The sequence below is a fragment of the Acinonyx jubatus genome, chromosome C1 (genome assembly GCF_027475565.1).
Source record: "Acinonyx jubatus isolate Ajub_Pintada_27869175 chromosome C1, VMU_Ajub_asm_v1.0, whole genome shotgun sequence".
NCBI classification, from domain to species: domain Eukaryota; kingdom Metazoa; phylum Chordata; class Mammalia; order Carnivora; family Felidae; genus Acinonyx; species Acinonyx jubatus.
This window is the reverse complement of record NC_069381.1, coordinates 23,976,568-23,989,266: the sequence shown is the minus strand read 5'-3', so window position 1 is coordinate 23,989,266 and position 12,699 is coordinate 23,976,568. Positions and strand designations below refer to the sequence as shown.

At 43.7% G+C, this 12,699-nt stretch overlaps 1 protein-coding gene across 1 annotated transcript in view; it reads right to left on the bottom strand.

Annotated features, from left to right (window-relative positions):
- The window catches only part of KPNA6 (karyopherin subunit alpha 6), a 64,984-nt gene extending 54,199 nt beyond the window's left edge, over positions 1-10,785 (bottom strand). The window contains exon 1 of the mRNA XM_015080606.3: positions 10,627-10,785. Within this exon, the coding sequence (XP_014936092.1) occupies positions 10,627-10,630 (4 nt within the window). The 5' untranslated portion in view covers positions 10,631-10,785. The remainder of the gene's footprint in view (positions 1-10,626) is intronic.
- Positions 10,786-12,699: the final 1,914 nt, after the last annotated feature.

Here is a 12,699-nt window from a genome sequence, read left to right as displayed (position 1 = left end):
GATCATGACCTGAGCCGGAATCGGACGCTTAACCGACTGAGTCACCCAGGTGCCCCGTGATTTTTTTCTATTATTGGAAAACAAGAAGCTTTCATGGGAAAAGGAACAGCTTTGAATGATCTTTAAATTTGATTATATTGGGGGCACCTGGATGGCTCAGTTGGTTAAGTTAAGCGTCTGACTTTGGCTCAGGTCATGATCTTGCTGTTTGTGAGTTCAAGCCCTGCATGGTGCTCTGTACTGACAGCTCAGAGCCTGGAGCTTGGATCAGATTCTGTGTCTCCCTCGCTCTCTGCCCCCCCCTGCTCACGCTGTCTCATGCGCACCCGCGCACTCTCTCTCTCTCAAAAATAAACATTAAAAATTTTTTTGATTACATTTGTTAGGTATTCATAAATGTTAATTTGCATGTGTAATTTGATACTTTACAATTCGTATAGGTAAATAAAGTATGTTAAAAGTTACTCAACAAATACCAGCTATAAAACTTAGTTAAACGCAAACAGCTTTTTAACTTTTAACCCCCAATTTTTTTTTTAATGTTTATTTATTTTTGAGAGACAAAGTGTGAGTGGGGGGAGCAGCAGAGAGAGAGGGAGACACAGAATCTGAAGCAGGCTCCAGGCTCTGAGCTGTCAGCACAGAGCCCGATGCAGGGCTCGAACTCATGAACTGCGAGATCATGACCTGAGCCAAAGTCGGACGTTTAACCAATTGAGCCACCCAGGAGCCCCTTTTAACTCCAAATTTTAACCTTACTTTGAATAAAAGCCAACTGTATGCTTACTCTTTATGCATAAAGAAAGCACAGATATATTTACTGTATGTAAAAAGATAGAAATTTCATTGGAGGGATGCATCAGGGGAGGAAAAAGTCTAAAAGGGTTCCTTAGGAGGGTGATAATGAAAAAAAAAGGCTAAGAAAACACATACAGGGATTAGGGGTCTGTACCAACATCTTCCCAGCTTTTCAAACCAGAAACTTGGGAGTTACTCTTGATAACCCCTTTTCCCTTATCCCCACATCCAATCACTAAGAATGGCCAGTTTTATTTCTTTAATTATTTCTTGGATTCTTTTTCTCCATTCCTACTGCCAATTGCCCTAATTCCAGTCTTCGTGATTTCTTGGGTAGACTTTTTAAGAGCCTCATTAACCTCTTCTTTCTCGATATACTTCAAACTTCCTGAAACAGTTTGCCTCTCCTCTTGCATTAGCCTGCTCCAATTTGCTTGCATACCATCAAAACTCATTTTGTAAAAGCAACTGTCAGGTGCATGATGCTAAATTCAACCAACCTTTTTAAGTACTTATTTTGCTGGTGCTCTTAGCAGCACTCAACCCTGACAACCATTTCCTTCTTGAAATACTTTTTCCTTGGTTTTTGAAACAGTAATCACTGATTTCTTCTTCCAATTCTGGCTGCTGATCCTCTTCTTCTTGCATGTGAAGGCTGATGCACCCTGATGTTCTCTTTTCAGTACACCTCCCATGATTACATCAGTGATTCCATGGTTTTAGTTACCATATACAGATAAATAGATGATCAAACACCTAACTCCATCCCCAGACCCTCTTGAGCTCCAGAATTGTATATCCAATCGCTTTTGAGACATCCTCCTCTAGAGATCACAGAGATACCTCAGAATATTGAAATTTAAACTCATCTCAGTTAACAGCATCACTATCCACTCTGCTGTTTAAGGCAAGAGGCCAGGGAGTCCTGCAATTTTTAATTCCCCCACAGGCCCCATCAGCCTCCAGGTGATAACCAAGTCCTGCTAATTCAAATTCCTAACTCTCTTATTCCCTACCATTACCACCTCAATTATCATCATCTTCTCTTGCTAGGACTATTGCACTACTTAAGAACTACATTTTTTTTTTAAGTTTATTTATTTCCTTTCACAGAGAGTGAGTGGGGGAGGGGCAGAGAGTGAGGGAGAGAATCCCAAGCAGGCTCTGCACTGCCAGCGCATAGCCTGAAGTGGGGCTTGAACCCATGAACAGTGAGATCATGACCTGAGGCAAAATCAAGAGTCGGATGCTTAACTGACAGAACCACCCAGGCGCCCCAAGAACCAACTTTTAAAGAACCTCCTAGGGGCGCCTGGGTGGCTTGGTCAGTTAAGCGTCTGACTTCGGCTCAGGTCATGATCTCACAGTTCATGAGCTCGAGCCCCACGTCGAGCTCTGTGCTGACAGCTCGGAGCCTGGAGCCTGCTTCGGATGCTGTGTATCCCTCTCTCTCTGCCCCTCTTCTGCTCTCTCTCTCAAAAATAAATAAACTTTAAAAAAAAATTTTAAAGAATCTCCTAGTTGGAATCTTACTGCAGTCTGATTCATCCTCCTAGAGCTGTCCAAGTTATAGAAATAAGTAAATTTGGTATCACAGATTAAAACCCTTCAATGGCATTTCACTATCATCAAGTCCAAATATCATTCCCCCCATGCTTCCAATCCATTTAGTCTATCAATCTTTTGTTTCTGAAATAATCATTCTCTCCCTCCCACTGACAACTCTCATCAATAGGTCAGATCTCACTGAGCTTAAAGGCCTTCATTGATTCCCCTGGGCTGGGCTGGACCCCCTTACTATATGTGCCCATAGCATTCTGGACTGCCTCATCCAAATATTTACCATTTTATACTGCTCTCCAAAGTATGGGATGCAAGTTTAAGTAGGAGATAGGAAGAAATGCATACATGTATATATGCTAATACATGTATTAGTAAGGTTTACCTTCATCATGGGTGTACATACACATATAAGCCTATTAATACTGGCAATGTGGCAATGTTTATCTGTCGGTCAGATGGCCAAATTTTCCTGAAGGAAGACTAAAAGTTATACCAAAAAGGTGATGATACTAGTTCATTCACATTTAAGATAGTGCCTCATACTGTAGTTTGTGAGCCTAGTTAAGTGGATTTGCAAACTATCTAGTTTTAACTAAATATTTGCAAAATGGATAAATGGTATGGAGTACCATCAAGAAACTTAATGGAAGATAATGTTAATAATGTTATCACAAGAGGAACAAAAAACAGCAGAGCTGACGTCCCTGGAAGAAAGATCTCCCAAGTATCAGAATTCCACCTGCCACATCACAATAAAACAAAACAAAATATTATGGCCAGCTAGTCAGATCTAAGCCAGCCAAAATTTTAAAATTATCTAGAAGACTAGTTAAAATATGGACTTACAATCTCTTGTGCATCTTACTCCAAATGTATATTGTGCTTAAAAAGAGTCCCTACTGAATATGTAACGCAATCACGATCAGTAAGACTTTAAAAATGTGTCTTCATCCTTTTAAAATGTTTTTTGTTGGTTTTTTTTAGGGGCACCTGGGTGGCTCAGTCAGTTGAGCATCCTACTCTTGATTTTGGCTCGGGTCATGGCCTCATGGTTCATGAGTTTGAGCCCTGTGATCAGGCAGCGTGTTGCCGATGCAGAGCCTGCTTGGGATTTTCTCTCCTCCTTCTCTCTCTGCACCGGCAAGCACGCTCTCTCTCTCTCTCTCAAAATAAACTTAAAAAAAAAAAAAAAAAACCCAAAGAAACAATAATAAAACTTTTTTTTAAACACATAGAATTTGGTGAAATACATAAACTAAGAAATATTTTATAAAATACATGGAATATTATTTTCTAATATTTTACAAGTAAAACCGGATGCTCTTGGGCTATATTTGGCCTCAAATATCCTATGTTTGGTTAGCTTAAGCTTTCTAGATTTTAAGAGTTAACTTGTAGCATTTATCAATGTTTAATCCAGAAATATCATGAAAATCTGGATTTCTAACTTCAAGAGGAGAGAGATGATGAAAGGAATGGGAAATTATGCAATACAGCAATACTAGACCTACAGTCCTCCAGGGCAACAATTGGCTAGAGCCGCACAGACTGCATGAAGCTCCATAGTCCTCGCATGCTAGTCTCCATGTAGCTGATTACCCATTAGAATTTAAATTCTAACATTTCACAAGATAGATTTTTGTCTCTTTTGTTTACCACTATATTTCCAGGGCCTGGAGCAGAACAGTCCCTGGCACATACTAGGTATTCAATAAACATCTGCTGAAATTGATGAATAACTGTTGAATAACTGCCTGGCCCCTAAAAGTATGTTTCTGACAAGTTTTCATGTTACTGCCTTCCCCTCAAAGACAAACTGATTAATCTATATTTAGCATAGGGCCTGAAATATAGTAAGCCCTTTATTTATTCACTGACTAAAAGAAATTACTGAGTACTATGTGCTAATAAACACCATGCTAAAATGGTTTACATTCATTAGCTTATTTAATCCCCCTAACAATCCTATGACATAGATATTATTATCCCCATTTTAGACATGAGAACTCTAAGACTGGAAATTAAGTTATTGGTTGAAGAACAAATTATATTACAGATTAACTGTAACACAGGAAAACAATATGAAATGGGCTACATGAAAGGCAAGAAGAAAGTGCTACAGAAATCAGAAATTCACTTCCAGTTTGGAAGGCAAAAAGCATTTGAGAGTTCATGAAGTAGCATTTAATTAATTAATTAATTTATTTATTTATAATGTTTATTTATTTTTGAGAGAGAGAGAGAGAGAGAGAGAGAGGGAGGGAGGGAGGCAGGCAGACAGACAGAGCAGGAGCTGGGGAGGGGCAGAGAGAGGGAGACACAGAATCCAAAGCAGGATCTAGGCTCTGAGCTGTCAGCACAGAGCTGGGGGCAGGGCTTGAACTCATCATGGACTTGAGTTTATGACCTGAACCCATGTCATGTCAGACACTTAACCAACTGAGCCACCCAAGTGCCCCTAGGAGGTAGCATTTAAATTAGACCTTGAAGGGTGCCTGGGTGGCTCAGTCAGTTGAACGTCTGACTCTTGATTTCAGTTCAGGTCATGATCTCGATTTTGTGGGTTCAAGCCACATGCTGGGCTCTCTGCTGACAGCACAGAGCCTCCTTGGGATTCCTTCCCTCTCCCTCTCTCAAAAATAAATAAAATAAATAAACATTTAAAAATAAAATAAAAATAAAATGAAAATAAACTAGTCCTTGAAAATCAGGCAAGATTTCCATAGGAAAAGATTGGTGGGGAAAGAATTACTTGTGTTACCTTCTCTGCCAGTAATGCTAAATTACAAAGGAGGTAGTCTAACTGGAATGCAGGATATGTGGATATATCTTTAAATAGAGTAAGATTAGTAAAATCAATAGGAAGGCCTTGAATACCATATCGTATGGGTTATGATTTTATCCCATAGATAATAGCAAGTCCATGAAGGTTCCTAAGCTAAGGAGTAGAGTGACCAGATCAAATGGGTATTTTAGCGACGCTGCTGCAGAAGAATTACAGCAGTGGTACAGGAGGCTACAGAAAAGTTCTGGAGGGCTTCTAAATTAATATCTTTACAATTTACACTATTTGCTTACATCTAATATTTCACAAATCTTCATTAATTTTAATAAATACTGTTATCCATATTTTCACTTTGATGAGCCTGAGACTCAGTAAGGTTAAAGAGCACAGAATATTCTTTGTGGGTCTATGCTGTGAGAAAAACCTACACAAAGCAATTTAGAGGAGACCTCAGTAACATAATCACATAGTCTTCAACTGCCAATATGGAAATGGAAGAAAAGAGTGAGGAACCAAAGATGGGTAGATGCCCTAGTGTCTGGGCCAGTGGTCCTACCATTACCATTAACAAAAATACAGGAAAAGCAGGTCAGGAAAGGGGAGTGAGCTTGATGCTTGTGGGACACTTAGGTGGTGACTGATGGTTCAGTGCCATCTCTGCAAGTAGCTGTTACAAATGGTGGGGTGGGTGCACAAGGTTGGAGAGAAACTAAAAGAAGTATGGGCTAAGTTACTTCCTGACCTGGAAGTGTTATCAGAAAGGTTTTGTTACTTGCAGCCAAAAACAAACAAGAATTGGCCTTCAGTATCCTAGTTAAACCAAGAGATAAGACAGTTCCAAAGTTGCCTAATTCAGTAGCTTAAAAACATCAGATTCTTCCCATCTTCTCTATTCTCACTCTTCAAGCTGCCTGCTCTTATTTATAAATTCTGCCTCATCACCCCAGCATTACTAATGGCAATTTCAGAGTCAGAAAAGGGCTCTTTCCTTTTTAGAGGCAGAACATAGCCCTTAATTGCCATATGTTGGTTAGAACCATACAACTTAAGTGGTTCTACTTATTAGCTCTGACCTTGCACAAGTCACTGAACTTCTCTGTGCTTGTTTCATCAACTAGAACATGATAATCTGAGACGGAAAGGAGTTAATATTATAGTACTTAGTGCCTAGCACATAGCAAGTTCTATTTAAGTGCTGGCTATTATTATAGCTTTTCCATCTCTCTTTTTTTTTTTTTTTTTTTTTTTTTTTGAGGCTCTCACACTTTGGTGATACTTGAGTTAAAATATATGCTGGCAAAAAATAAAATAAAACCTGGCAATTTTTTTTTTTCATTTTTTGAGAGAGAACGAGAGCATGTGAGTTGAGGAGAGGGGCAGAGGGAGAGAGAGAATCCAAAGCAGTCTCCACTCTCAGCGTGGAGCCCCTTGTAGAGCTCAATCCCAGGACCCTGGGATCATGACCTGGGCCAAAACAAAGAGTCAGATGCTCAATGGACTGAGCCACCCATGAGCCCCCTGGCAAATCTCTTTTATTTTATTTAAAAAAATTGGGGGTGGGCGCCTGGGTGGCTCAGTCAGTTAAGCGTCTGACTTCAGCTCAGGTCATGATCTCACCGTCCATGAGTTCAAGCCCCGTGCTGGGCTCTGTGCTGACAGCTCAGAGCTTAGAGCCTGCTTCAGATTCTGTGTCTCCTACTCTCTCTGCCCCTTCCCCACTCACACTCTTTCTCTCTCTCAAAAATAAAATAAAAACGAGTGCCTGGATAGTTCAGTCAGTTGTGTCAGACTTCAGCTCAGGTCATGATCTTGTGGTTTGTGAGTTTGAGCCCTGTGTTGGGCCCTGGGCTGACAGCTCACAACCTGGAGCCTGCATTGGATTCTGTGTCTTCCTCTCTCTCTGCTAGTCACCTGCTCACGCTCTGTCTCACTCTATCTCTTAAAAATAAATAAACATTAAAAGAAATAAAGGGGTGCCTGGGTGGCTCAGTTGGTTAAGCATCCAACTTCGGCTCAGGTCATGATCTCACAGTTTGTGAGTTCGAGCCCTGCATTGGGCTCTATGCTCTCAGCCCAGAGCCTGGAGCCTGCTTTGGGTTCTGTGTCTCCCTCTCTCTCTGCCCCTTCCCCACTCATGCTTTGTCTCTCTTCCTCTCTCAAAAATAAACAAACATTAAAATTTTTAAAAAGGAAAGAAAAGAAAATAAAAACATTAAAAAAAATAAAAATGTTTAATGTTTATTTTTGAGAGCGAAAGAGAGCGTGTGTGCAATCACAGGAGGGGCAGAGAGAGTGAGGGAGACACAGAATCCGAAGCAGGCTCCAGGCTCTGAGCTATCAGCACAGGGCCCCATGCAGTGCTTGAACTCAAGAACCATGAAGTCATGATCTGAGCTAAAGTCAGACGTTTAACGGACTGAGCCACCCAGGCACCCCACTAACAAATCTCTTTTAAATAAAGAAAGCTTTTCCAGAAATACCTCAGGCTTCCCTTCCTATCTAATTAGCCAGAGCTGTATCACATACCCTAGCCTAAATCAATCACTGCCTAGGGAGACAGAATTACAATGATTGGTTTATAGTTTATATTAATCAAGACCTATCCCTGGGGCTGGGGAGGGGCTGCCAGATTCCTGGTTAGCAAAATGGCAGGAATGGTTGATAAAACAACCAGTGTCTGCCAAGACTTAGTCTTAAAAGACTGTGGTCTCTGCTAGGGAGGGTCAGAATAAGTAACTTCCAGAGCTGCAAGCATCACCCCCACAGGGCTCCTAATGGCAGTGAAAGTCACTACAAAAGTCTGTTAAAGCTAATAAAGTTTGGCACAGGACAAACAGTATAGGATACAGGCCAGGGCCTGAGTGGAGCACGTCTGACAGGCAGTGAAACACAGCAGGTTCTAGATTCATGGAGGTGTGGTGCAGGCTGTGTTAGTGTTCCAAGCACACAAAGGGCCTAGACCACCAGCCTTGGACAAGTCACCTAATCTTCTCAGAGCCTCAGTTTACTCACTTATAAATGGGGATAACCCAAACCACCTTGGATCCCATGTTAGGATTAAATGTACCCTTACACTAGTTTCACTCACATCATGTGTATAAAGACCAGCCAAAAACACACACACCAATAGCTGGACATGCGCAAAGACCAAGTGGGATAGGAGAGAGGTATCTGAAATGGAGTTGGAAAGAAAAAAGGAGGCCACCTGACTCTATACTAAAAAGCCCCTTCAGGACCTTGGTCAGGCTTTGTTGCTCCACATAAGAACTTTCATTTCAGGGGCGCCTGGGTGGCTCAGATGGTTGAGCGTCCGACTTCGGCTCAGGTCATGATCTCATGGTTTGGGAGTTCGAACCTTGCGTCGGGTTCTGTGCTGACAGCTCAAAACCTGGAGCCTGCTTCGGATTCTGTGTCTCCCTCTCTCTGCCTCCGCCCCACTCGTATTCTGTCTCTCTCTCAAAAATAAACAAAACATTAAAAAAAAGAAAAAAGAAAAAAATAACTTTCATTTCAAAGTCTACCAGAAAAGGACTAATTTTAGTTCACACCTTAACTCTTCTAAGAGGTTTATGTACAGCAAAATGAGTAAGAATCCCATGTCTGGTTTTGCTGCTTACTAGCTGTATTATCTTCTCTAAGGTAGTTTCCCAATCTGTAAACTTATTTCACTGCGCTTAATAAACTAAACACTAGCTCCTTCCCTTTGAAGGAAGTGTTTCTAAAATTGAAGGCCGACAGAAATCTATAACATAAAAGTCCCCCAAATGTTTCACTTCATAAAGCTTCAGTTAGACAAACCTATCAGGCTTGACACTGGATTCTGAAAACCAGAGTGCTTAAGGGAAAGGAATGCTACTGCAGGTAGAAAAGAATCTGTTCTGATGCCTGCAGAGCCCTTACTAGGCTGTTTTCTAAACACTTGTTATCTTATTTAGTCTTCAAACATCTTGGTAACACTCTCTCCCCTCCTTCTAGAGATGAGGAAAGGAAGGATCAGAAGGGAAGAGAAATAACATTTACTGTGAACTGTGCTACATGCTTCCTATGCACACTGCTGCATTTGATATTTAAGTGACTTCTCTTAATATCTGATATTTAACTGATGAGAGCTAGAAAGTGGCAGGCAGGATTATAATCCCAGATCTGATTCTAAAGTCACTGCCTTGCAAAAATAAAAAAAAGTCATTGCCTTGCTCAAGGGAGTAATTTGTTTCTTCAGGATCTGGGATCTTACAAAACTAAATCCCAGAACCTCATTTAGCACTCCCTTCCACACACAACTGCTGGAGTTAGCAATCTACTTTGTAGTTTTTCAGTTTCTTCAGACTAAAGATTTCAAAGTGGGCACACCAGCACACAAAAACACCTTTACAACTTTGCCCAGGGTTAAAAGCTTTCTTCCCCCTTTTCCAGCCCAACCACTAGGGGGCCAAGCCATAAAGAACTGCAGCTATAACCTAGGGGTCTGGATCACCGGGGTAATAGCCACTAACTGTATGACCTTGGGTAAGTTACTTTACCTCTCTCTAAGCCTCAGTTTCCTTATCTGTAAAACAGGGGTAACAGTAGTAACTGGCTCACTAGCTTGTGCATATTAAGTAAAACGTAACATGTAAAGCAGCCAGAACAATACCCGCGCGTAGGAAGAGTTTAGCAAAATCAATCGAGTTTAACGCTTAAGAGGAAGTATCTCTTCACTGATGGTTCTGTCGCTAAGTCCAAAGACTTCGCCATCGTATTATCCCTGAGCACAGGCCTTGCCCGCCAGAGTCCCTTTAGAGAGAGCAACAGGTCGCTCCTTTTCTCCTAACCAGTGCCAGACCCACAAACCTGAAGTCCCGATCTACCACACATGGCCCCGAGGTCTCGGTCTGTGATTTTCTACTACCAGGCTGTCACTGAGTCCAACCGAACCACCCCATTTCCGCCCGCGGCTCGGGAAGTTCTGCCGGCCTGCAGCGGCCCAGGCTGCTTTCGGCATGGCTGCCCCTCGTTACGGGCCTGGAGCTAGCTCGCCCGGCGTTCCCTCACCAGAGGACTCTACTCGCGACGTAGGCAGGATTTCCCTCGAGTTCAGAGGAGCCCCGAATCTAGTCAAAACGCACGCCTGGAAACGGCTCCCTGAGCGCCGCCCGGGCCTGCCGCCGGGCGCCCGTCCCCCCAGCCGCGGTCTCGGCGCAGGCCAGAGGGTCGGCCCCTTTCCAGCCCCTGGGAACGCGAGGGCTCCGGCCCAAGGCCACCACGTGGGGGCTCCAGGCGTGGCAAGGTGCTCCCGGAATCAGCCCCCAAAGACTGCTCCCGCAGGGGCCCTAGCCCGGCCCCAGACTGGCCTGAGCTGCTCTCCCGGCCTGGCTTCTCCCCTCACACCTATTTGGAGAGGCCTCAGACATTTTCCGCAGACCGGAAACAGGCTCCCGCTAGGCCCCACGCCCCAGGAGTGTCTCAGCTCGAGTCCCCAATTGCCTGGTGTCCTTACTCACCCATCGCGGCTCCGCTCGCTCCTACTTGGCGGCGGCAGCAGCGGCAGCTTCAGCAGTAGCTTCAGCAGACAATATGGCGGATCTGCAGGACGGCAGCCCGAAACGGACAAACAACTTAACATTCAACCCCGGGAAGAAACGCGCTCTCCGCCCCCCAGCCTAGCTTACGGGGAGGAGCGCACTTAAAGAGACCGCAGCTACTGAAGGCGGGGAATAGGGATGGACTATAAAAGGAGTGGTGGAGGGAGATAACTAGGAGGGATACTAAAGAAAGTCAAGTGTGTTCAGGAATTCTGAGCTTTTCTGCTCCTATTTCCTCTGTATAATGAAGCCTCCTCTCCTTGAAATTTTTTTTTTTTTTCCCAGAAGCACATTCCTTCCTCTCCGTAGTTAAAGCCAATCATAGACCCTGAGCTGGATGTGAGTAAGGGATCACCTGGAGAGGGGGACGAGATTTGCTTAAGGATATGGAGATAAGGAAATTAAGAAAGCAAAAGTAAACCAGATCATGACTTTATTGGGAGACAAATGGAAAAATAAGGAGACAGATGCAGGGCTTTCTAGCTGACCGTGGGATTTCATCCTCCCCCGCCCACCCCACCAGCAAGCTGAGGGCAGTGGTAGGTTCTGTACTGTTCATCATGGTATCTCCTCCAGCGCCTAGCCCAGTATCTGGCACATGGTATGTGCTCCATAAATAGTTTAGTGAATAAACAAACAAATGAACAGGCCTGAGACTTACACAAAGTGAGGGATATCATCTCCCTTTTTAGAGATGAGGAAATTGAGGCTCTGAGCGTTCACGTGCCTTTTGAATCATGGAATTTATGGCTGGTACACATCAGACCTCCCGTTTTGCATGACAGGCCAGCCCTCCTGTCCCCCACCTCAACAAACAGGGAAAGGCTACATCTTCAAGTCACTAGGCCCACAGGGAACTGTCTTTCGGAAGCAGAGTGAGGGACCTGGGTTTCCAAGTCCTGCCACAACGAATTGCCTCTTCTACATGTGTGCCTGGCTTGTGCCTGGGCCATTAAGGGAAATAACTCAAAAAGCCAATCCGGAACTCAGGGTCAGGAAAGGGAGCATTATCTTTCTCTTCCTACTTCCACTCCTCAAGGTCAGATCTCTTCATTTTCTCTTGGTCTATTTTGCCAGATCCTCACTGGTCTCTTGTGTCCAGACTCTCCCACTTGTGCCCACCATCTCCAAAGTGCAGAGACCTTATGGGGCACCTGTGTAGCTCAGCTGCTTAAGTCTGTAACTTTTGATTTCGGCTCAGGTAACGATCTCGCCGTTCGTGGGATTGAGCCCTGTGTCAGGCTCCAGGCTGGCAGCGCAGAGCCTGCTTGGGATTCTCTCTTCCGCTCTCTCTGCCCTTACCCCACATGTGTGTGCATATGCGGCATGGGTACTTACAAAATAAACATTAAACAACCAGATTTAAAAAAGCAGAGGATTTGTCAGATTGTTCCTCTGCTTAGTTACTTGTCTGCCCTTAGGTAATGCTCAAACATTTCAATCTGACACACAGGCTGGTCCTTATTCACTTCTTGGGCTTTCTCCACTAAGCCACCCAGGTTCCATTCATATTTGAGGAACCCCTTTCCCCAAGTATGCATCTTTTGTGCCTTTGCATATGCTGTTTCCCCTGCTTGGAATGCAATGCCCTCCCTTCCCACTTGACCATAGGGTGAACAAATTCACTTTCAAGATCCAGTTCAACTCTCCCCTCCCTAAAAAACCCGATTTTTCCAGACAGAGCCTGGGTACCTATCTTCTGCTCCCCAGTGCCCTGGACACACATTTTCCTCAGCACTCAGCACTCTGATTTGCTTACAAGGTATGTTTCTGTCTCCTGGTTGTCTAAGGTACATCTTCCTTTTTATCTGTCTCATGCTTACCCAGTATGATGCCTTCCTCAACAGACACCAAAAAGTTTTTGCTGCAATATTTGTCTCCCATACACCGCCACAGACTCATCTGCATATCCTGTGGCCAAAAAGGGCTCAGGAAACAGAGTAGACGAGTGGCTATGACTGTCCTTTTTTCCCAGTGTGAGCCCTCTAGCCT